At 35.5% G+C, this 21,033-nt stretch overlaps 1 protein-coding gene across 5 annotated transcripts in view; it reads left to right on the forward strand.

The window, feature by feature from the left end:
* USP24 (ubiquitin specific peptidase 24) overlaps window positions 1-21,033 on the forward strand; it is a 148,263-nt gene that overhangs the window by 52,898 nt on the left and 74,332 nt on the right. For all 5 annotated transcript variants that reach the window (XR_009538921.1, XM_060139935.1, XM_060139938.1 and 2 more), the window contains exons 6-21: window positions 119-154; window positions 492-557; window positions 4,395-4,460; window positions 6,983-7,057; window positions 7,692-7,850; window positions 8,989-9,103; window positions 9,300-9,403; window positions 9,960-10,067; window positions 10,274-10,369; window positions 10,461-10,622; window positions 10,822-10,869; window positions 16,028-16,135; window positions 16,801-16,950; window positions 17,598-17,729; window positions 18,595-18,706; window positions 20,194-20,270. Coding sequence is in view for 4 of the 5 variants with exons in the window: in XM_060139935.1 (XP_059995918.1) it covers window positions 119-154; window positions 492-557; window positions 4,395-4,460; window positions 6,983-7,057; window positions 7,692-7,850; window positions 8,989-9,103; window positions 9,300-9,403; window positions 9,960-10,067; window positions 10,274-10,369; window positions 10,461-10,622; window positions 10,822-10,869; window positions 16,028-16,135; window positions 16,801-16,950; window positions 17,598-17,729; window positions 18,595-18,706; window positions 20,194-20,270 (1,614 nt within the window). In the remaining variant the exon portion in view is untranslated. The remainder of the gene's footprint in view (window positions 1-118; window positions 155-491; window positions 558-4,394; window positions 4,461-6,982; window positions 7,058-7,691; window positions 7,851-8,988; window positions 9,104-9,299; window positions 9,404-9,959; window positions 10,068-10,273; window positions 10,370-10,460; window positions 10,623-10,821; window positions 10,870-16,027; window positions 16,136-16,800; window positions 16,951-17,597; window positions 17,730-18,594; window positions 18,707-20,193; window positions 20,271-21,033) is intronic.

A 21,033-nucleotide genomic window follows, 5' to 3' on the forward strand; every position in this document is an offset into this window, starting at 1 on the left:
TGAAATATTTTTTAAATTTTAATTTTTTTCCAACATTTGATTTAGGATAAAAGAAATATGAGGGTTAGTAGGCAAGTTTTTGTATTGCCATCTCAATTTCTATTTTCTTTTCTCATAGGAGCCTCATGGATGGGTTGTGGATTTGGTAAATAAGGTATAAAGCTTTTATTAATATGATCATGTTTTCCATTTTCTAATGAGATTTCCTAAAGTTTGGTGTTTTAGGTAGATGACAGCTACAGAAAATAATCAGATAGGTTTTACAGTTTCTCCCTCTTTTTTGTATGTGCTGTTTATACAGATAAACCTCAGCTTTAGGGCTTAGCACATCTCCTCTAGTATATCACAGGAGCATTGGAATTATTTTTGTGATGACCCTTAAGACCAGGATTATAGAGCACACTGATAAAGCAGAGTGTGAGCCTTAGTTGCTTGCTTAAACTATTAAGGTATAGCATTTTAAAATTAATGTATACCTTTTTTCTTCTCAGTTTGGAGAATTAGGTGGATTTGCAGCAATCCAGGCCAAGCTCCATTCAGAAGATATAGAACTTGGGGTAAGTTAAACCACTATATATACAGTGTGGAAGTTCACTTTATCTGGGTTGCTGTGTAACCCAAGGGACATGGTCTAGACAAATTAAATTAAATGTTAAAGTTTAAGTCAATCTTTACAGGAGCAGCTTCCATGTTTCTGATGGAACAGAAATGTTTACTGTTAATCAAAATAAGCAAATTTCAGTGTATGGTGTTTGGTTTTTTTTTTTCACCACACTAATTTCTCTTTGTGATATTTTTCTCTTAACTACTAACTTGTGGTGGTTACATGAAATTATCTTGCTATTTAGGAACAGTTGCTATATGTGGCAAGTATATGTGTACATAACAATTTTATGCCTCAGATAAGTCAGAAATTATTTCATAGTACCAGAAACAAATAAAATATTTTATTTTAAGATTGTTTAGTCAGCTTTTTGGTGTTACAGAGATTCATAGATAACAAGGGCTATAACAGGAGCTTAGAATCATCCCTCAGGTGCAATACCATTATCTTTTCATGTCAACTTCATTTTCTCAAATTTAACCTTGTGATAAGGGGAATAACATAATCTTTAATTTTTCACGGACTGCCGACCTGTTTGTAACCGAGAGCACTTTATTCTGTTCTCTAGTTAATTAATCATTCAGTTATAAGCTACTTATGTACTTGCCATGTAGAAGACACTGTGCTAGCTACTGTAAATTGATCAGAGCAGAAAATGATGTGGTAAAATAATATACCGAAGTGGTATAAATTGTGCTTACAATAGCAGTTATTTCTGTGGGACCATGACCAATCACCTAACTCCCTTGGTCCATCTTTGCATGAGAGCAGTAACAACGGTCAATGAGAGAGACTGGTGCTGTGGTTGGTAATAGTCTATTTCTTGCTACCCAGTGTTTATCCTTAAAGATCATATGTCTGCCAGCTCATAAATACTTCTACTGACACTGATCAGAGGCCTCTTCTCCCTCCCTGACTGTTAACTAGGTTGTTAGGCTGTCATTTTGATCCCCATTAAGTGGATCAAGTATGTTAGAGACGACTCTTGACCTGGAAGATAATAGTTAGTGACTTCAAAAGCAAGACAAAACAACACCTGTTCAGATATAGGGTTTTATCCAGCTTGCTTGTTTCTCAAGAACTGGCTATATAGGTCATTGGGTAGTATTAGAAATGAGCTTCATTTTTTAAAAAGTTTAAATAAAACACTCACTAATTTCCTTCAGAGTTAATTTATTTAAACAAACAAACAGAGAAGCCCAAAGTTTCTCCCCTACTTGGATGAAAATTGGCCAAGGATGGATGCATAGGAATCTGGGCTTGCCCTCATTATTACCAAATGTCTTGAAGCTAAAGATACCTCGAAGATTTTTCCCTTAGGTCAGACCATTTTTCAGACAACTGTGTTGTTTGTTGCAGTTGATGTAAAATTAGATTGTTTAGGTTGTATTGAGAAGATGGTAGAAATTCAGGCATAGGAGAAGGAGATTGCAAAGATTGAGGCTCTAATTTTGCAAACAGGTACAATTAAAATTTCACAGTAAGGGCTTCCCTGGTGGTGCAGTGGTTAAGAATCCACCTGCCAATTCAGGGGACACGGGTTCGAGCCCTAGTCTAGGAAGATCCCACATGCCACAGAGCAACACTAAGCCCGTGCACCACAACTACTGAGTCCGCAAGCCACAACCACTGAAGCCCGTGCACCTAGAGCCCGTGCTCTGCAACAAGAGAAGCCACTGCAATGAGAAGCCCACATGCCGCAACGAAGAGTAGCCCCGCTCACAGCAGCTAGAGAAAGCCTGCATGCAGCAACAAGGACCCAAGGCAGCCAAAAATAAATCAATAATTTTTTTTTAAATCACAATAAATGTCTGATTTCTGACCAGTTAAGAAGGTGACTATGTCCCAGAATAAATTTAGGCTGCGTTATAAGACTGAATACAAGTGAATGTCATCATTTTACATTTATATTTACATATTTTTGGATTTGAAAAATACTGGGGAAAAAAAATCATTCACAATCTGTCAGTTTAAAATACCTGTACAAAGTAAGACGTGAAGGTTTCCTGTCCTCCACCCCACCCCAACACATACATCTACCTCCTAGGTCATGGTTACCCATATAATGCATAGCCTTTCTGACTTTTTCCTAAGTTTATGTAAAATATATCTGCATGTTCTCTCTTTCTCTTTGAGACCAAATTGTAATCAAACTATACCTAGTAGCATACTTTCATATAACATTATATCATGGACATCTTTCCAGGTTAGTGCTATCAGTGTTTTTGATAGCTCCAGTGTGTTCCTGCAACTGTTGTACCGTGATGCAGTCATTTATTAATGAGCATTGGATTATTTCTAAGTTTTTGCTATTACAGAGAGTGTTCCATGTAAATTTGTCCTTGTGTACATTTGCTGCCATATCTGAAGGATAGATTCCTAGAAAGTGGGATTTCAAAGATTATATACATTTTAAAATTATAATTGATAGTGCTAAATCTCCTTTCAAAAAGTGGTGACCAGTGTATACTCCCATAAAGTCATTTCCTAGTACTGTCATTAGTGCTGAATATTGTCAGTCTTTAATTTTCCAATATGATGGACCAAAAAAATGGTATTTTATTATCTAATTTGCAATACTCTGATTTCCTGTGATTTGAGCATTTTGTTATATGACTATTGGCTATTGGCATTTCTTCTGTAAATTTGATCTATTTACATAGGTCTTTGGGGTTCCTTGTCTTATTTATTTTTTTCTTTTTATATTAAGTATATCAATGTCATGTCTGTTTTGTGTATTTGTAAATATCTTTCCCAGCCTTTTCCTTCTCTTCTCGTTTCTGTTGATGGTGTCTTTTTGCCATAGAGAGGCTTCAAAATTTTATACAGTCAGTTTTTTCCTTAATGGCTTAAAATTTTTCTGATTTGCTTGGGGAGTGTTTCCTTCCCCATCTCAAGGTTATAAAAATACTCATATAATTTTATACTTCTACAGTTTCATTTTTTAAACTTAGTTCTTGAATTCGTTTAGAATGTATTTATATATGGTGTAAGATAGAAATCCAATTTTATTTTCTTCCAAATGGGTAACTAATTGTTGTTAAGGTCCTTTAAAAAATATTCCATTTTTTTCTTCACTACTTTGATTTGTTGGCTTTATCAAATGTCAGAGTCCCATGTATACATGAATTGTTCTTGGACTTCTGTTCCTGTCATTCATTCGTTTGGTCACTCTGCCATTTTTATACCATTTCTCCAATGTTTTCATTATTGGTAGTGCCAGTTTTGCTCAGCGTCTTTCTTTTCTCAAATTTTATTGATCATTCTCATATTTTTACTCTTCTGAATATAGCCAGCATGTCAGGTTCTCCTGCTCTAGAAAGTTCCACCAAGACCATATGTGGAATTGTGTTCAGTTTGTAGGTGTGTTCAGTTTGTTCATTTTTACAGTACTGGTCTTTTCCATTCAAGAACATGGTATCTCATTTATTTGGACTATTTATGTATTTTTGTAAAGTTTTATAATTTTCTTCATGGAAGTTTTAAGTATTTTTTTGTTAAAGGCACATTTCACTCCTTCCCCAACTGTTCTCTCCTTGTTCAAATAAAAATTTTTATTATTCTGCAATGTGAACGTTAGAATCATCTCATCCAAGCCTTGAAAGAAGTTTTATTGGCATATTATGATTTAAATCACATTTCTACAGTAATTTAAATAAATCGACATCTTTATATCAGTTCTTCTGTTCAAGAGTATAAAATGTTCTCTGACATATTAAAAGGGATTTGTTTAATGTTAAAAGGAAGAAACTCGCTCACATTTATTTCTCACTTCACTGTCTTTTTTCAGGCAGTATCAGCACTGGTGCAGCCCTTAGGGGTGTGTGCAGAGTACCTCAACTCCTCAGTGGTACAGGTAAGATAGGCCATTTTACACTTACTTCAGAGGTGATCTAAGACATACAAACAGTAAAATTATCTTTTTATCAGGTTGTTCAGAATTGTGCCTAATTTAGAGTAACTTTTTTTTTTCAGATTAGCTGTCTTTATAGTGAAAATATCAGAAGATAAATAAAAGTGATTACTAATTTAAGGTATAGGAGACCTAACATTTAAGGTTATTTACCTTTTTAATTTATCATTTTATCAAATATAATTACATATTATAGCATATATTTTTCTTTGCTTCCTTCACTATAAAATAGGTGGCATATATCCCTACCCCCTTTACAGGATTATTTAAGGGTTCAGTGCCATTATGTGTTAAACAGTGTTGAGTGGCTGGGCTCACCTGCTAGCCAAGTCACTCACTATCTGAGTAACAGTTTAACAGCACATCTTGTCTGATTTCTTGCCTCTGCAGATTGTACGTCAGCAGGTCACAGGATAGTCAAGGCTGTGGAATGTTCAGCTTCCTAATGCTTAGGGCTTATTACATTTTCTTATTCCTTTCCATTTCAGTTAACAAGTTTTACTGAATAAAATGTCATGTTGAAATACCTCCATTTATTATTTTCTTTATAGAAATAAGTCTGTGAAACTTAAAACTTTCACAGAGATTTTTTTTTAAATCACCGCAAATGGTTTTGAAAGCTTAGTGTCCTTTGGAAGCAAATAGTATGCACTTGTTCCTTCTTTCTAATATCTAATTTACTTAGGGCCATTTTAACAAGGGATATAGGACTTTTTTAGTAGGTTCTGGAAATTCCTGCTATTTCTAAGTTTTAAGTGCCTTCTTTAGAGTTCAAAGCAATACTGCAAGATTTTTAAATGAAACAGGATGGCTACTTATGTATTTCTTCATTCTGGGTACTAAGGTCTTTAGAGACATCTAGTGTTCTCTCACTTATTAAGCATATGAATACAGTCATTCGTTTTGTAGCTGAAACAAAGACGTAAAGAGACAAAATGATTTGACTTAATAATTGGCTTTTTAATAATCAGAGCCAGGATTGAATTTTTAAATGCATGCTTTTAAACCCATGCATTGCTCCATGGAAAGAGCTTCAGTGTAAATATTCCAACTGCTAATTAATACTAAGTTCTTTAGAAATTCCAGGTTTTATATGTGAACACAGTGTACTTTCGTTGGCTCCGTTGGGTCTTCGTTGCTGCACGCGGGCTTTCTCTGGTTGTTGCCAGCGGGGGCTACTCTTCGTTGTGGTGCGCAGGCTTCTCATCGCGGTAGCTTCTCTTGTTGCGGAGCACGGGCTCTAGGTGCGCGGGCTTCAGTAGTTGTGGCCCGTGGGCTCAGTAGTTGTGGCTCGCGGGCTCTAGAGCGCAGGCTCAGTAGTTGTGGTGCATGGGCTTAGTTGCTCCGTGGCATGTGGGATCTTTCCGGACCAGGGCTTGAACCCGTGTCCCCTGCATTGGCAGGCAAATTCTTAACCACTGTGCCACCAGGGAAGTCCAAGCACAGTGTACTTTAAAAAGAGTAAAAAGTATATGAATTTCCAACCAAAGCTTATTTAACTTTATCTTTATTTTAATTATATCAAACCATCCAACCTTAAATTCATTCAGCAATAAATTCATACCATATTTATGTAAATTAACAATTGTCTCTACCACTTGCTCCTTGTGTGACTTCGGAAGACTGAAGTAACTCCTGTGACTTGGCTTCTTTATCTGTAAAATAGTGATAATAACCATGCCTATCTCACAGAGTTGCAGTGAGAATTAAGCAGGGCTGGCACATGCTGACAAGAGCCGTGTGACTTGCCTCTTACCCTGACAGCCCTCAGTTCTCACTTGGCATAAGTGTAAATAAAGAAATTCTACTAGGATAATCTGTTGCCTGATGTCATTTTAATTCATTGCTAATGTCTTCTTGCTTTGACAGCCAAATATTGTCTATCTTCTCTTGTCACCAGATAAGTTTTAAAAATTATTTTACTTAAATGGAAGTGATCATTTAGATCTAGCTAATAGTTTGCTACTTTTCACATACTATTCAGAGTTAGTTACCTGGTTATGCTACCATTCTGGAGCAGTGTGTTGTATGAGTCTTGTCTATAGGCCTCATTTATATCAGTTAGCAAAATAAATGCATAAAACAGCGTGTTTTTCATGGTCTGTGCTTACATTCATTTTTTAAATCAAATGCAAAATACTTTATTACAAAAATAGTACATACTCATGCCTTAATGTTTTAAGTTAGTCGGTGTGTCTTTGGTTGTCTTTGGTTGCTCTTCAAAGGACCCTTTATAAGATAGTAAAGAGGGATTGCACCCATATGATAGTAAAGAAGCTGAGGCACAGAATCAGTTAAGGGTTTACTTGGGATGGTATTACCTAGTTAGTGGCTGCTCTAATACTAGAATTCCGATCTTTGCATAGCACCCTCTCCTTTGTGAAATACGAATAAAAAAGTGTCTCCTCTCTAGTTTGGGGACAGATTCAGGGGTCCTTATTAACTTTAGTACTGTTTTCTTGCAGCCCATGCTGGACCCAGTCATCCTTACTACAATCCAGGACGTGCGGAGCGTGGAAGAAAAGGACCTTAAAGATAAGGTAATGTTCTCTCCAGTCAAGTAGCCCCAATGCCTGTTGGTCCATGGAAGCAGAGCCAGGGCTTAGGGCAAGGTTCACACACCATTGCTGTTTGGATTCTGGTCACATACAACTCACATCAAATTAATTTTACATCTCCTAACCAAAAAATGTTTTGTCTGAAATACCAAGTGGTTGGTGTTACCTCGGTCAATAGAATGAATGTAGGGTTGTCAGCAAGTGATACCATTAAGAATTTTACTAACATGTTGATTTTTTTTTAACATGTTGATTTTGATAGTAGTATAATTGGTATAGCATTGAAGAAGCTTTAAAATGATTCAGTATTAAAAGCTATCCAAAGGTGTTTAAAGCAATTTTAACATTTAAATTTAACGTGATTTATTTTGTCTACCTTGAATTTATCACAGAACCCTTCCCTTTTCTTTGCTCACACGTGCTAACTTTTGTTTAGAAGTAAAATGTAGTTTATTGATCATGTGGAATATCATATACCATTAGACCATGGTTATTGAAAATGTCCTGTATTCCTGTGTATGTGTAAGAATTGGCATCAGAATGTCTTCATGGTTCCTTTTTGTTTTTTCTGTTTATGTATCTGTACGTTTGTGTGTATTTTGTTTTTAAATAAAAGAGATTGGTTAGCATCCCGGAGCTCTTGTCTGCCATTAAGTTACTTTGCATGCGCTTCCAACCGGATCTGGTGACCGTTGTGGACGACCTTCGACTAGACATCCTACTGCGCATGCTGAAATCACCTCATTTTAGCGCTAAAATGAATTCCCTCAAAGAAGTAAGTTTTGCGTCCGTTTCTGGAAGACTTAAAGGACAGACACTTTAAGTTTTTCCAGAACTTGTGGTTATTAATATAAAAATGTTGGGAAATAAAGAATAATAATTTCTTGTAATCCTACAAAAAGAGATAACAGTGATTATATATAAAATGGTATACATGTTTATAATTGTTAATAAAGCAATATTTTTATACGTATTACATTCCAAATTCGTTCTGTGAAATATTTAGTGTTCTAGTGAAATTTGCTAGAACATAATTCCTTGGAATATACAGTTTGAGATTTACTTTTTACCCTAAGGGTATAATTCCTTTTACTATATTTCAGATATGTGTTTACTTAAATCAAATCTTCTAACTGGGGTTGAGGCAAAATTTTGTTTTGTTTACAACTGTGATGGTCTAAGCAAAATGATGGAAGTAATTTTCTGCAGCTTCCTAAACTTTACATGAGCATAGTTGGTTTTGGTGAGTTTCCGGTGGAGCCAATACAGTTCAGTCATAATTCCAGTTATTTTCCTTCAGTTTTGTGTTAATTAGGATTCTTGGCTGCAAGTGAAATAAACTCATCTTGAATTATCTTAGACTAAAAGAGGAATTTAATGGAAGAAGGCTAGGCTATCTCACATGAATGAGAGATTGACTAGCCAAACCGTGTAAGGGCAGGGACACATGTGGGCAACAGGATCAACTAGAATCTGAGAACTGAATCACTGCCAGGACTCTATCCAGGTCTTATCTCTGCTTTTATGAGCATCATGGCCTTTTTCTCTTTCCACCTACAGAGTGGCATCTTTCATATGGTAGACATGGCCATGGATAGCTCTTGTGACTGGGGAAGGACTGATACTTTCTCTCTGGTCCCAAGTATAGAATTTGGAGGAGTGCTCTGATTGAAGTTTGGGTCAGATGTGCATCCCTGAGCCAATCAGCAGTGGCCCAGGAAGTGTGAACTCTGTGTTCTTTTTAAAGAGACATCACAAATAAGTGGTCTATTAACTTCTAATAACTGGCCTTTGATACATTTTGGCTAATCGTTAGACCACGTTGTAACACTATAAAAGTCACAAAATATATATGAAGATTTTGATTATGAATATTCGCATTAGATTCAATCACAATAATCCTGTCTTTTTAGGTAACCAAACTAATAGAAGATAGCACTTTATCCAAATCTGTGAAGAATGCTATAGATACAGACAGACTATTAGATTGGCTAGTTGAGAACTCAGTTCTTTCAATTGCATTGGAAGGTAAGTTGCTTAAAAAAGGTTACCTAACACATAAATAATATATTTCTGTATAAAAAAGGTATGAAATTGTTGTTTTGACTGTATTAGCCTTTAAATAATCTTACAGAAAGTTAATATTGCTTTGAATAAATAGGATCATATTTAGAAAGTTAGTGTTCACTGTATCTGTCTGCCTCTCTGGTGTTTCTTCTCTTAGGCAACATAGACCAAGCACAATACTGTGATCGTATAAAGGGAATTATTGAACTCTTGGGCAGTAAACTGTCTTTAGATGAGCTCACTAAAATTTGGAAGATACAGGTAAGTTGATCAGAATTATTTTTGCCTTTTTCTAACTTTTTTCAGTAAGGGCGAAGGGTGGTGACTCTCTAAAGCAGAGACTTACTGCCCATGGATAAATAAATAATAATTGAAGTCACAAATTATCTATAAGCAGATTTAAAAATGAGACACATAATACTCTCAACTGAGACCCTCAAGATCATTTATAAAATGTGAAAAGTGAGTATGTTTTTCTTGTAATTAGTTTAAATTGTTTTTAAGCCAGTTGAAGATATTTTGTTCTCCTCTTGAAATGAATATGTCAGATTGAGAACTTGATTCTCATCTTTTTTTACATTGTCTTTTTAGAGATTTAATGCTTCTAGGAATTTAAACAAGGCCAACAGATAACCATTAATAATGGTTGCTTCTTGTAGTCTTACCAATTTTATCACGCAAGTGTATGTATGCTGTTAGACTAGAATCAATTTATCTTTGTTACTGTTTTGCTTTTGCGTCTATAAATCAACAGGGAAAGACATGGGTTTTTCCGGTCTCCAAGACTTAACTTTCTTCCCAATGTCTTCTTTTCTAGTCAGGACAATCATCTACTGTGATCGAGAATATCCATACTATTATTGCTGCAGCAGCTGTCAAATTTAATTCAGATCAGCTTAATCATTTGTTTGTTCTCATTCAGAAGGTATGTGTTCAAACGTGCTTACTTTTAAATATTTCTAAAATAATTTTATTTTGAAGTCTCCTCCCTCTAAATTAGCAGTGTTTAACCGTACACTTCTTACTTTATTAAACTTTTTTAGCTCAAGTTTAAAGTTTTTGCATATTTTGCCAGTGTGATCAAATGGGACTGGGAAGCAGTTCCTGTGTCTTTTCTTTTTCGTTCTACAGAGCTGGGAGACCGAGACCGATAGAGTAAGACAGAAGCTATTGAGCCTGATTGGACGAATAGGCCGTGAAGCTCGCTTTGAGACCACTTCTGGAAAGGCAGGAGAATCAAATGACTTTTTCTAGCTACAAGTACTTAAAGCAGCTTTACTTGCGTATGGGCTGGCTCATCACATGTGGTTTATTATAGGTGTTAGATGTACTCTGGGAACTGGCTCATCTCCCAACATTGCCCAGTAGCCTTATTCAGCAAGCTTTGGAGGAGCACCTGACAATCCTAAGTGATGCGTATGCAGTGAAAGAAGCAATCAAGAGGAGCTACATCATTAAGTGCATAGAAGATATTAAAAGGGTTGGTTTTATCTTTGGTCTAGTTTTGTTGTCAGAGCAACAGTATTGTCTGAGTAATTAGAGCCAAATAATTTTCCTCCCCTATTATGTAAATTAAACTAAATGTCCTACCTGGAAGCTCATACCTTAGAGTCCAAAATAGGGAAATTATAGGTACTGCTTTTACCAAGTCACTTATATTTCTTAAAATTAATTTTCAGCCTGGAGAATGGTCAGGTTTGGAAAAAAACAAGAAGGATGGATTCAAGGTAAGAATTTGCAGATGGAACCAACTAAAAGGTATACTAATTTAGTAATTCCTTTTAATAAATTGAATTATAATTTTAAGATAAAAGTATCTTTTAGTGTTTCTTCGAATAATATTCAGATACACACTGCTGTTTAAATATTTGCTTATGACCTGTGCTTATTATTTAAAGCTTGGGGGTTATTGACTGTCAAAGGGGAAGAAAAATCCAGGGTCACATTCAAAGAGTAGTTTTACTATATTATTTTCATAAGATTGTAAGACCTTCAACTTAGTTTTTCTTTTTTAAAATTAAATCCAAAGTATGCACATCTTTAATAAGCACAGTGGATTCTAAATAAATATCGTGTCCATTTTTCTCCCATAAGAGAGAAATGGAGGAACATTCATAGAGTCAGAAGAGAGAAAGAAGGGAAGAAAGAAGTTCATTCGTTGCTGGCACGTAGTTGTTTTCTAGGTGCTTGGTTCAGATGTGTTCCTAAAGTAATTCCTTACACAAACGGTTATTGAGTGAGTGCCTGCTTCTAGGACTCGATTTTAGAAGGTAGAACTGGGTAGTGGTGGGTGCTGTGAAGTCCTACGCTGCAGGGCTTTGGCCTCCAGGTGACTGTGGACTTAAGGGCTATCCTTCGAAAGGGTGGGTAGCAGCATGTGTAGTGATGATTGTAGCTCTCCTGTTGCTGCAGTCAGTAGCTGCTCACTGGAGCCTGCTTCCGTGGTTGCTGCAGCCCTGATCAGAGCATGTCCTCCTCCCACGCAGGCCCTCAGGTTGCCCAGATGAAACAAAGCCTAGCAGCGAGAGGGGTTTCATTTCACTGTTATCATAAGAAAAGGTTTTAGTAAATAGCTAATGGCTTAGGAATTTCATTGGTAAAACATATTTCTTGGCTTTCCTAGTAAGTATTTCTTTAAAGGATCTTGAATACTGCTAATTTACATTAGTAAATTCAGAGACTCAGCTCTTGCTAAGCGGGCTTGGTGACTCAGTAGGCTTTTATTCTCTTAAATTATGCTTGGTCATAAAGTTTAGTTGGGGACATTTAAGAACTTTGTGTGTTATATTTCTGACATTGAAATTTGATCAAGTGAATTTTCTACATTAAAATCGTTCACAGACTGGAGCTGGTAATGCTCAGGTTATGATTAATTGTTCCTTTAATTCAACAACATTGCTCTCTTTCTACTTAGATACAATTTGAATTTTCTCAGCTCAGTGATTCAGATAATTTAGCACCCTCTGTCTTTATGATTGAAACTCATCCAGAGTTATTTAAGAAGTTTAAATCTTTCAATAGTAATAGTAAGAGGGAAAGGGTATCTATAGAAAATGGTCTTTTCTTCACAGTAACAGATACATTTCTTTATAGGTATGAAGGTCAAAGCTGAAGGGACTTTTTCCTCCCTCCAGGGAAATGGCTTTTGAAACCAGAAAAATCCTTCCTGATCCCTGTTCCTTCCTTGTTACAACTAAGCAGTACTTTAGCCCTTGTAGCCAGTAGCATCGCTGCATCTTTATTGCTTCTCTTTGCAGTCGCTTCATTCATGTCTATTGTTTGATAACAAAACTCAAAAAGTAGCAGGGAGAATTTTGGAGTCATTTTGTGAGTCTTGAAAGGAATATTCTTCCTTTTTTGTATCCCACTGCTCCCAGTAAAGAAATTCTGACGTACCATTCTTTCATTTCAAATAATAATAACTTGCATTTACATAGCACTTTTCAGTTGACTGAGTGCTTTCGCAGATACTCTCTTAAAGTACACATGGCTGAAGGGGGGCAGTGGGAAGATCAAAGCCCCCGATATGACTCCAGGCAGGGGGTTGAGTTATATACTGCCACTAAAGGTGTTTTTCTATGCTATGCCCTTTCCTGCCAGGCAGCAAGGTGGGCTGACTGGGAATTATGTCTCCCTGCCAGGCTACACAGAAACTAAGCAAAGGGTAAGACAAGATCACCCACCTCTTACTCCCCTCCCACCCCCCAGCTACCTCTACTCCTCCAACTGATTCCCTTTCCCTCTGCTTTTGACACTCTTAAAATTCCCAAGTTCCATTATTGTGTTCAGAAATTCTGACCTTTATTTCTCTCAACTTTATTTCTGTAGATTCTGCCAGGATACCCTTGGCTTCCTTGGTCCTCTTTCCTTTGCTTCCTTTATACCTTCCACTGTCTGCCCCCAACCCTTTCCCTCTTATTGCACTTATTTTTTACTTCAATTAAAAAGTTTAAATGTACTCATCCAAAAAAAATATTACTAAACCAAAAAAAGTCATTTTTACTCAATTAGTGGTGTTTGTGTATTCCTTAAGTCATTATATGAAGGCCTCGTGGCACAGTGCCCAGCAGCCTTTCAATAAATGTTGGCTCCCTTTCTCTTACCTCTTCCCCTTCCTCTGTGAGGACACTAAAATCGTTACTTACCCATACCTGAGGGGCCTCCACTTGCCAAAACATACAACTGAAAGTAAAACCAGCAAGATGCCCTCAGTACAGCCTCACAGTGATGTGCTTAGCACAGGAGGAAATACTTTTTAAATGTCCACCCATGTAAAAATTTGAACTTGGTTCTAGGTAAATGGCTAGGTCTGGTAAAACAAGGCAGATGAAGAACTGGGATATTCAACTTTGAGAAGAGAGAACTCAAGAAAGAATAGGAAAGCTTTTTCGGCTACTTAGAGGATTGTTATAGAAGTTTGATTCAACTTAACTTTTTATGTCTCCTAAGAAGTTATGGGAAGGCATGTTGCAATATGATAGAGCAATGAACTTCCTATGAAAACAGTCTGACACAGAATGCACTGCCTCCTGAGTTCCTCATCACTGGAAACACTAGAAGACAAGTTTTGTAATAAAAATGAATAAGGAAAGTTTAGGCACAGGTTTGCAGGCTAAACTAGTTGACCTCTACGGCTTCATCTAACATTAGGAGTCTAATTTGGATATACCATTAACTCCTACTTATGAAACCTCAGCTTCATTATCAGACATTATCAGATATGTTCGTTTTAATTGTTCACCATAGTCTTCTGCCCCTTTTATAAATGGAGAAGAGTAATTTAAATTTTTCTTATAACATAGCAACATAATGTTATAGATATGATGGAATAAATAACATCTGTCTTGTTTGCTAAACTGTAGAAAGGCTATATCAGGAATACTTTTTAGATTCTAAAGGGTAATTTTCAATGTTAAAAAAAATAATCTAACCGTAATTGACTTAATTGGTCATAATGATACTTTTTAATATACCTGATTATTTACTAAAGGGTTTATATTTATATCCTAATGTTTGTAATCCTTTTGGAAGGTATGAGTTCGGACTTAAGCCTTAGAATTTTAATCTCTGTCATTTTGCAACTTTCATATCCTAGCAGAAATATTCTAGCTAGTCTTGCAAGTAGTTGGCCTTTAATACATACCTTATTTCTCTGATTCTAAGATGCCAGTGATTGCAACATGCATCACAGGTTTAATCCAGTATGTACAGCCTCACTGTGGCACACCGCTTTTCATTATCTAGTGTAGTGCTTTGGACTTCTTTGAAATCTTTAAGATTGTAGAATTTTGAGGCACGTTGAAGAATATAGAGTTTTGTGTCCTTTTTTTTGTAAAAACTCAAGCTGCTTTTTTCTTTCATTAAGTTAAACAGTTTCTCTTGAATCAAGGTGTAGCCTTGGACAGAGAGACGTTTAATGCCAAGTGATACAGCCCTTCACAGGGTATGAGTCTGTCACACCGAATTCTCCTGGCTCTGAAAAACACTTAAGTCCGAGACCACTGGCAGTTATTCTTTGCTTTTAATTGAATTGATGGACACGACAGGCTAGTCAGTGCTATATCATAGTGTAATCTTTTTGATAGCATTCAAGAAACAAATCAGTGATCTACATTTAAGTTAAAAAGCCATCCTTGTTTGGTGCTAAACTATGCCAGGTAACAGCAGAAATGATGGGTAAATGAACAGATACCTTTTGAAAACAGCTAAGTTTGCACATATTCACATAAGGACAGGTATATCTAAACTTACTCCTATGCCTAGTGGCTGGTAAGTTTCTTTGATACAGTTGTAAGAAGTGTCCATTTCAGAAATATTAAAATTTATAAAACCTATATCTTAGAATCCAGGAAATACGGTATTTGCTGATTGGCTAATCTCTAGGAAAGCCAGTATTATTTAGGCAGTAGCTGTCTCACATTTACGTATTTAGTAGTACGATATTTTTCTGCAAATGACATCAAAAGTAGTTTTCTGCCCCATAGGCATTTTCATCTTACAGAAAGACTTAAAGAAGCAAGGCTTTAAAAAAATAATACAGTTTTTAAAGTAAAAGCTAAGGACTTAAACTGTTACTCAGTTTTTTAGAGAGTTACTTTTCAATTGATCGATAGTGTTTAATCTGACATTCCTACAACCTTTATAATGAAATCACATAGTTTGAAAGATGCTATTTATTCAAAAGCAATTCTCTTTTTAAAGAGTATCGCATGAATATCAGACTTTTCAGATATGTACTTGAAGATCTGGATTGTCATGTACCAGTTTCAGAAATAACATATTTGAAAAGTGTTTTGAAAAATATAAAGTATAAGTGTGAAGTGGCTGTAATAATTAATAAAAGTAGAATTCTCTCATAAAATTGTTTTAACTAGGAAATACAAGCAGACCATGGATATTTTCTTTAATATTTAGACCACTATTAGTATCTTGATCATGTCATTGGTATCTTAATCATGTAATTGTAGACAACCATATTTTTATACCATTTTACTTATCAGCCAGTTCAGTATTATCCAAGTTAAGCTTTTGCCATCAATTTATTTTATTACGTCAACATATCCTAGCAGCCTGTGCTACTTAATCTATCCTCTGAAGTTGCTAATTCCTTGTCGTCTGTTTTTTGCTGATGTACCCCTATACATTTACTATCACTTCACATCCACTCCTGTTTGCAGTTCTTGGCTTTAGGATTGCATGCAGAATAAGAAGTTGAAGACTGAATTATGAGTGCATGGAGATAAACTATAAATGAGCGATGTGAAGAGAAAAATAATAGAATGTGTAACAATGAAACCTAATTGACTTGGAAATTTTTTGTAGCTAATAAATTTAATCTGCTATTTATTTCTAAATTTAACTAATGTAACTTCTTTTTAACTCTAGTCATCTCAACTTAATAATCCCCAGTTTGTATGGGTAGTACCAGCTTTGCGTCAGCTACATGAAATCACCCGCTCATTCATAAAACAAACCTATCAGAAGCAAGACAAGGTAAGAGTATAGTTATATTTGATTATTATACAATTACTTGCATAACCTTTTATAATAACAAACATCAAAAGATTGCTGAGTTTTGTAGTGACTGTATTACAGTTTTATGGTTATTAATGTAATTCATTTATATTACTTAATAATCTTGAATTTAAACATCATTCTGCTTTCATTTCTATGGAACTTTTCTTTTGATATATCCCTAACTCATTTATTTTTTATTTCCTTAATTTACAAAGTAAGCCAATGTTTAAAAGTTAATGGTATTTTAGAAATTTGTTTGAAAAGATTCAAAGACTTATTTTATATTGTGAAAACATTAGTTTGCTTAAGGAGCTAGAGCTTCCTCAGTGTAATAGACTTGGGAAGAAAGATCTGGAAAAGTATGCAAGAAGTGAAATAGTTCTTTTGAAAGACTTTTTTTTTTTTTTTTAAAGAATCCCTTTTAGAAGCAGAAATTTACCAGGGAAGTTTATTAATTCTATAGTAATTCCCTAGTAAATGTACATACCAGATTGATTTTATTTACTTTTATGTAGGAAATATGAGTGAAAAACTTTCTGTGTTTGCTATTCTTCAGCTACGTGCTAAAATAGAAGCTTGTATTAAACTGACAAAATAACTGCGCATTCTCATACCATTTTTCTTTTTGTTGTTTCGCCAAGAGCATTATTCAAGACTTGAAGAAAAATTTTGAAATAGTAAAATTGGTAACAGGAAGTTTGATAGCTTGTCATCGGCTTGCAGCAGCCGTGGCTGGACCTGGAGGCTTAACTGGTTCAACACTAGTGGATGGCCGATACACTTATCGGGAGGTATCTGGCATTGTGCTTTTGTTTCATGATTTACAGCATTCATTTGGCCTTTTTGCACTTGAACTATAAAAATCATATTTATTGGGAGTAACTCTAAAGAGGTAGCATGAGGTGTCTTTGTCATAATGGAACATTTTTGTATCTTGACTTTATAATCACCTCAAAATAAAAGTTCAGAAAATTGATATTTGTGGGTAAATCTTTCAGTAAATCACCCAAGATAACTGCATATGATATGGTAATAAAAATAAACATCTTTTCTTTGTCTTTGATCAGAAATAATAACTGTGAGTTCTGTGGCTAATGGCTTTTGTTTTTCAAATCTAGTGGTTAGTAGTATTGTTTTTTTAAAAATAGAAAAATACCTTAACTCACCAGTTGTGTTGTGGTGTTTTACCCAGAGATTGCTGAAATTGTATTTTTTTGGCATCTAAAGTCAACTGAGTTTGTGTTAGACTTCAAGTAGTTTCTGCTGCATTGTATTGTCAACTTGTAAACAGATTTCTCACATTTACTTTACCCTAAGTTATATGAAAAAGCATTAGGTAAAACTATTTTTTTAATTTCAAAATTTTTTTGTTTTTTAAAATTTTTCTTTTACATATGAATGCCTGGAGTTAACTAATTAGCATTATTTCTTTTTGCAGTATTTAGAGGCCCATCTAAAATTTCTGGCATTTTTCTTGCAAGAAGCTACTCTGTATCTCGGTTGGAATCGTGCCAAGGAAATCTGGGAGTGTCTTGTGACTGGCCAGGATGTTTGTGAATTAGATAGAGAGGTAAGAAGATACTGTGGATGAAGTAAGACAGCAGTGGGACTTAATAGCATTTCACTTTTTTGTGTGTATCTCACATTTTTGTGTGTGTCTCACACCTTCAATTCTAAACACTTTTCAATTTACTAAGCATACATTTATACTAATAAGCTAGGAACTATAAGTGTTGAAAAGATATTTTATATAATATATATCTGTGATATAGACAAGTGTGTGAAATCTTTGGTAAGTCTGATACCATTCTGGATAAAACCAAATTCAGCCAAGTGAGTACAGCAAAAGAATTCTTGGTGTGTCTTCTAGTATTTTTTTCCCTCCCATGAAACTAATTTTAAATTAACCAGCAGAAAACTTTGAGTTCCTGTAATGATGTTGTATCCCGGAAACACTAAAGAAGGAACTGATACCTAGACAGATCTTTAGAACTACAGTTACACAGCTGAAAATGGATTAAACCAGGAGCACCACACTGCTTTGACGTTTTCCAACAGTGAATGGCTGTTTCCTCATCTCATTTTGTAGAATAGTGTTAACTACATCATAAGATTATTGAAAGGACTAAGTATGTGACAGTGCCTAGCACAGTCCCTGGCACATAGTAAGGCTTATTAATAAATGTTGGTGGTAAAACCAAAGTGTAACAATTCAGTGAAAAGCATGAATATATATTTTCATTATCTAGAGGAAAGATTGCTGTAATTAACTGCTTTATTTAGTTCCAGAGTTAGAACCGTTTCAGTTTTGAGTGGTATTAAGGCAATATAAATTTCTAAAGAATTAAAAATAATTTATCTTTGCTTTCCCAGTTTGGAATATGTATTTGCCTGAAATGGATTTTAGTTACAGAGTGATTTGTCTTGATCCGCAGATGTGTTTTGAATGGTTTACAAAAGGGCAGCATGATCTTGAGAGTGATGTTCAGCAGCAGCTCTTCAAGGAGAAAATTCTTAAATTGGAGTCGTATGAAATCACCATGAATGGTAGGGAAGAAAAACGTAAAATCATTTTTTCAGTTCTTTAAAGTAAGAATTTTATACTTTTCTTCTCAGCCCACTCTCAGAAGCAGCTAACCATTTTGGGATATCCTTCTGGACTTTGCCTTATGCACATAAAGACACATCTATATATACATATGTTTATATACACAGATAAATTTCTTTTTACATGAATGGTATTTTTAAATCATATAGGCTAATTGTCAAGCTGTCTTTTCATGAAATTACTTAGTACAAAAAGGATTCATTTAAGGTGAAGATTTGTCAAAGTATAGAAATCCTCTTTTCAGTTGTTTCTTTTAATTGAGTTTTTTTATTGATATGTATTTTACATGCTATAAAATTTACTTTTTTAAGGTGTGCAATAAGTGCTTTTCGTATATTCACAAAGTTGTTCAACCTTCACCGTTTTTAATCTCAGGATATTTTCATCACCCCAAAAAGAAACCATGTAACAGTCACTATCCATTCTCCCCTTTCCCCGACCTCTCATCTACTTTCTGTCCTTATAGATTATTCTAATATGGACATTTTATATAAATGGAACCATATAATATGTCACCTTTTGTATGAATATTTGGCTTCTTTTATCACGCTGAGACATAATGTTTTCAGGGTTCACCCAGGTTTTAACACGTACCAGAACTTCTTTCCATTTTATGGCTGAGTAATATTTCATTGTATGGCCATAACACATTTTGTTTATCCATTCATCAGTTGATGGTCATTTGGGTTCTCACCAGTTTTGGTTATTACCAATAATGCTGCTGTAAACATTCATATACAAGTTTTTATATTCCTAGGAGTGAAATTGCTGTATCATATCATTAACATTTGAGGAACTGCCAGTCTGTTTTGCAGTGTGGCTGCAGCATTTTCTAATCACACCAGCAGTATATGAGGGTCTGATTTCTTCACATCTTCTCCAATAATTGTAAACTGTCTTTTTTATTTTAGCCATTCTAGTGGTTGTGACATGGTATCTCGTGGCTTGATGTACATTCCCTGATGACTAAGGATGATGAGCATCCGTTCATGGGCTTATTGGTCATTTATATATCATCTTTGGAGAAATGTCTATAAAAATCTTTTTCTCGTTTTTAAATTGGGTTATTTGCCCTTTTATTTTTGAGTTGTAAGTGTTGTTTATATATTCTGCATATTCACGCCTTATCAGATATGTGATTTACAAGTATTTTGTCCTGTGGGTTGGCTTTTCACTTTCTTGGTAGTCCTTAGAAGCACAAAAGCTTTCAGTTTTGATGAAGTTTATTTATTTTTTTGTCATTGTTGTTGCTTGTGCTTTTGATACCATATCTAAGAGACTATTGCCTAATTCAAGGTCTTGGAGATTTGTGCCTATGTTTTGTCCTAAGAGTTTTATAGTTTTAGCTCTTGATATACTTTGTCTTTTCATTGATTATCTGTGGTACCTAGAGTGCATGAATTTATCTGACATTCTATAATTTCAGGTTTTAACTTATTTAAGACTTTTTTTGAAAATGTGAATCTCTGTGATCATCGATTGAAAAGACAAGGAGCTCAGTTGGTAAGTAACATTGTTTTCAAATGTAGAAAATTTGGAAAATCTAGTAAAACTTGACATTCAGCAAAACACATGTGTTATAATTGAGAGAAAACATGAGGTTTTTTTAAAAAGAATGGGCGCCTCGTTGACTGCGGGCTTCTGCATGGACGAGGGCACTTCTCTTAGAGTGTGAGGAGGCTGGGTTTCTCGAACAGGTGACTTCTCAGACCCCTCTTTGCTTCTTGCTGATCTGGGGCAGCCAGCGGCCTCCTGTGGCTGGGTGAACGTGGAGTAGGGATAGTTCCAGCCAAGCTTCCAACCTCTCAGATCTAGCAATTCACATGTACCTGAAAAAGTACCAAAATCTTCAATTCTGGAATCGCAGGGACAAGGATTTGGGGGGAAATTTTTTTTTTTTTTTGCGTCACGCAGGCCTCTCACTGTTGTGGCCTCTCCTGTTGCGGAGCACAGGCTCCGGACACGCAGGCTCAGCGGCCATGGCTCACAGGCCCAGCCGCTCCACGGCATGTGGGATCTTCCCGGACCGGGGCACGAACCTGTGTCCCCTGCATCGGCAGGCGGACTCTCAACCACTGCGCCCCCAGGGAAGCCCTAGGGGGAAATTTTTAACAGACAAGGAAGCAGGAAAATGAGGACCTGTAGAATGTATACAGCTTATGTTTATATTTACGTGAGCACCTTGAAAAAGAAAGGCAAAAAAATAACTCTTTTTCCAAGTCTGTTTCATTCATGACCTGACTTCCTAGGTGGTAAGAATTTTAAC

This window comes from Lagenorhynchus albirostris, chromosome 2 (genome assembly GCF_949774975.1).
Source record: "Lagenorhynchus albirostris chromosome 2, mLagAlb1.1, whole genome shotgun sequence".
Lineage (NCBI taxonomy): Eukaryota > Metazoa > Chordata > Mammalia > Artiodactyla > Delphinidae > Lagenorhynchus > Lagenorhynchus albirostris.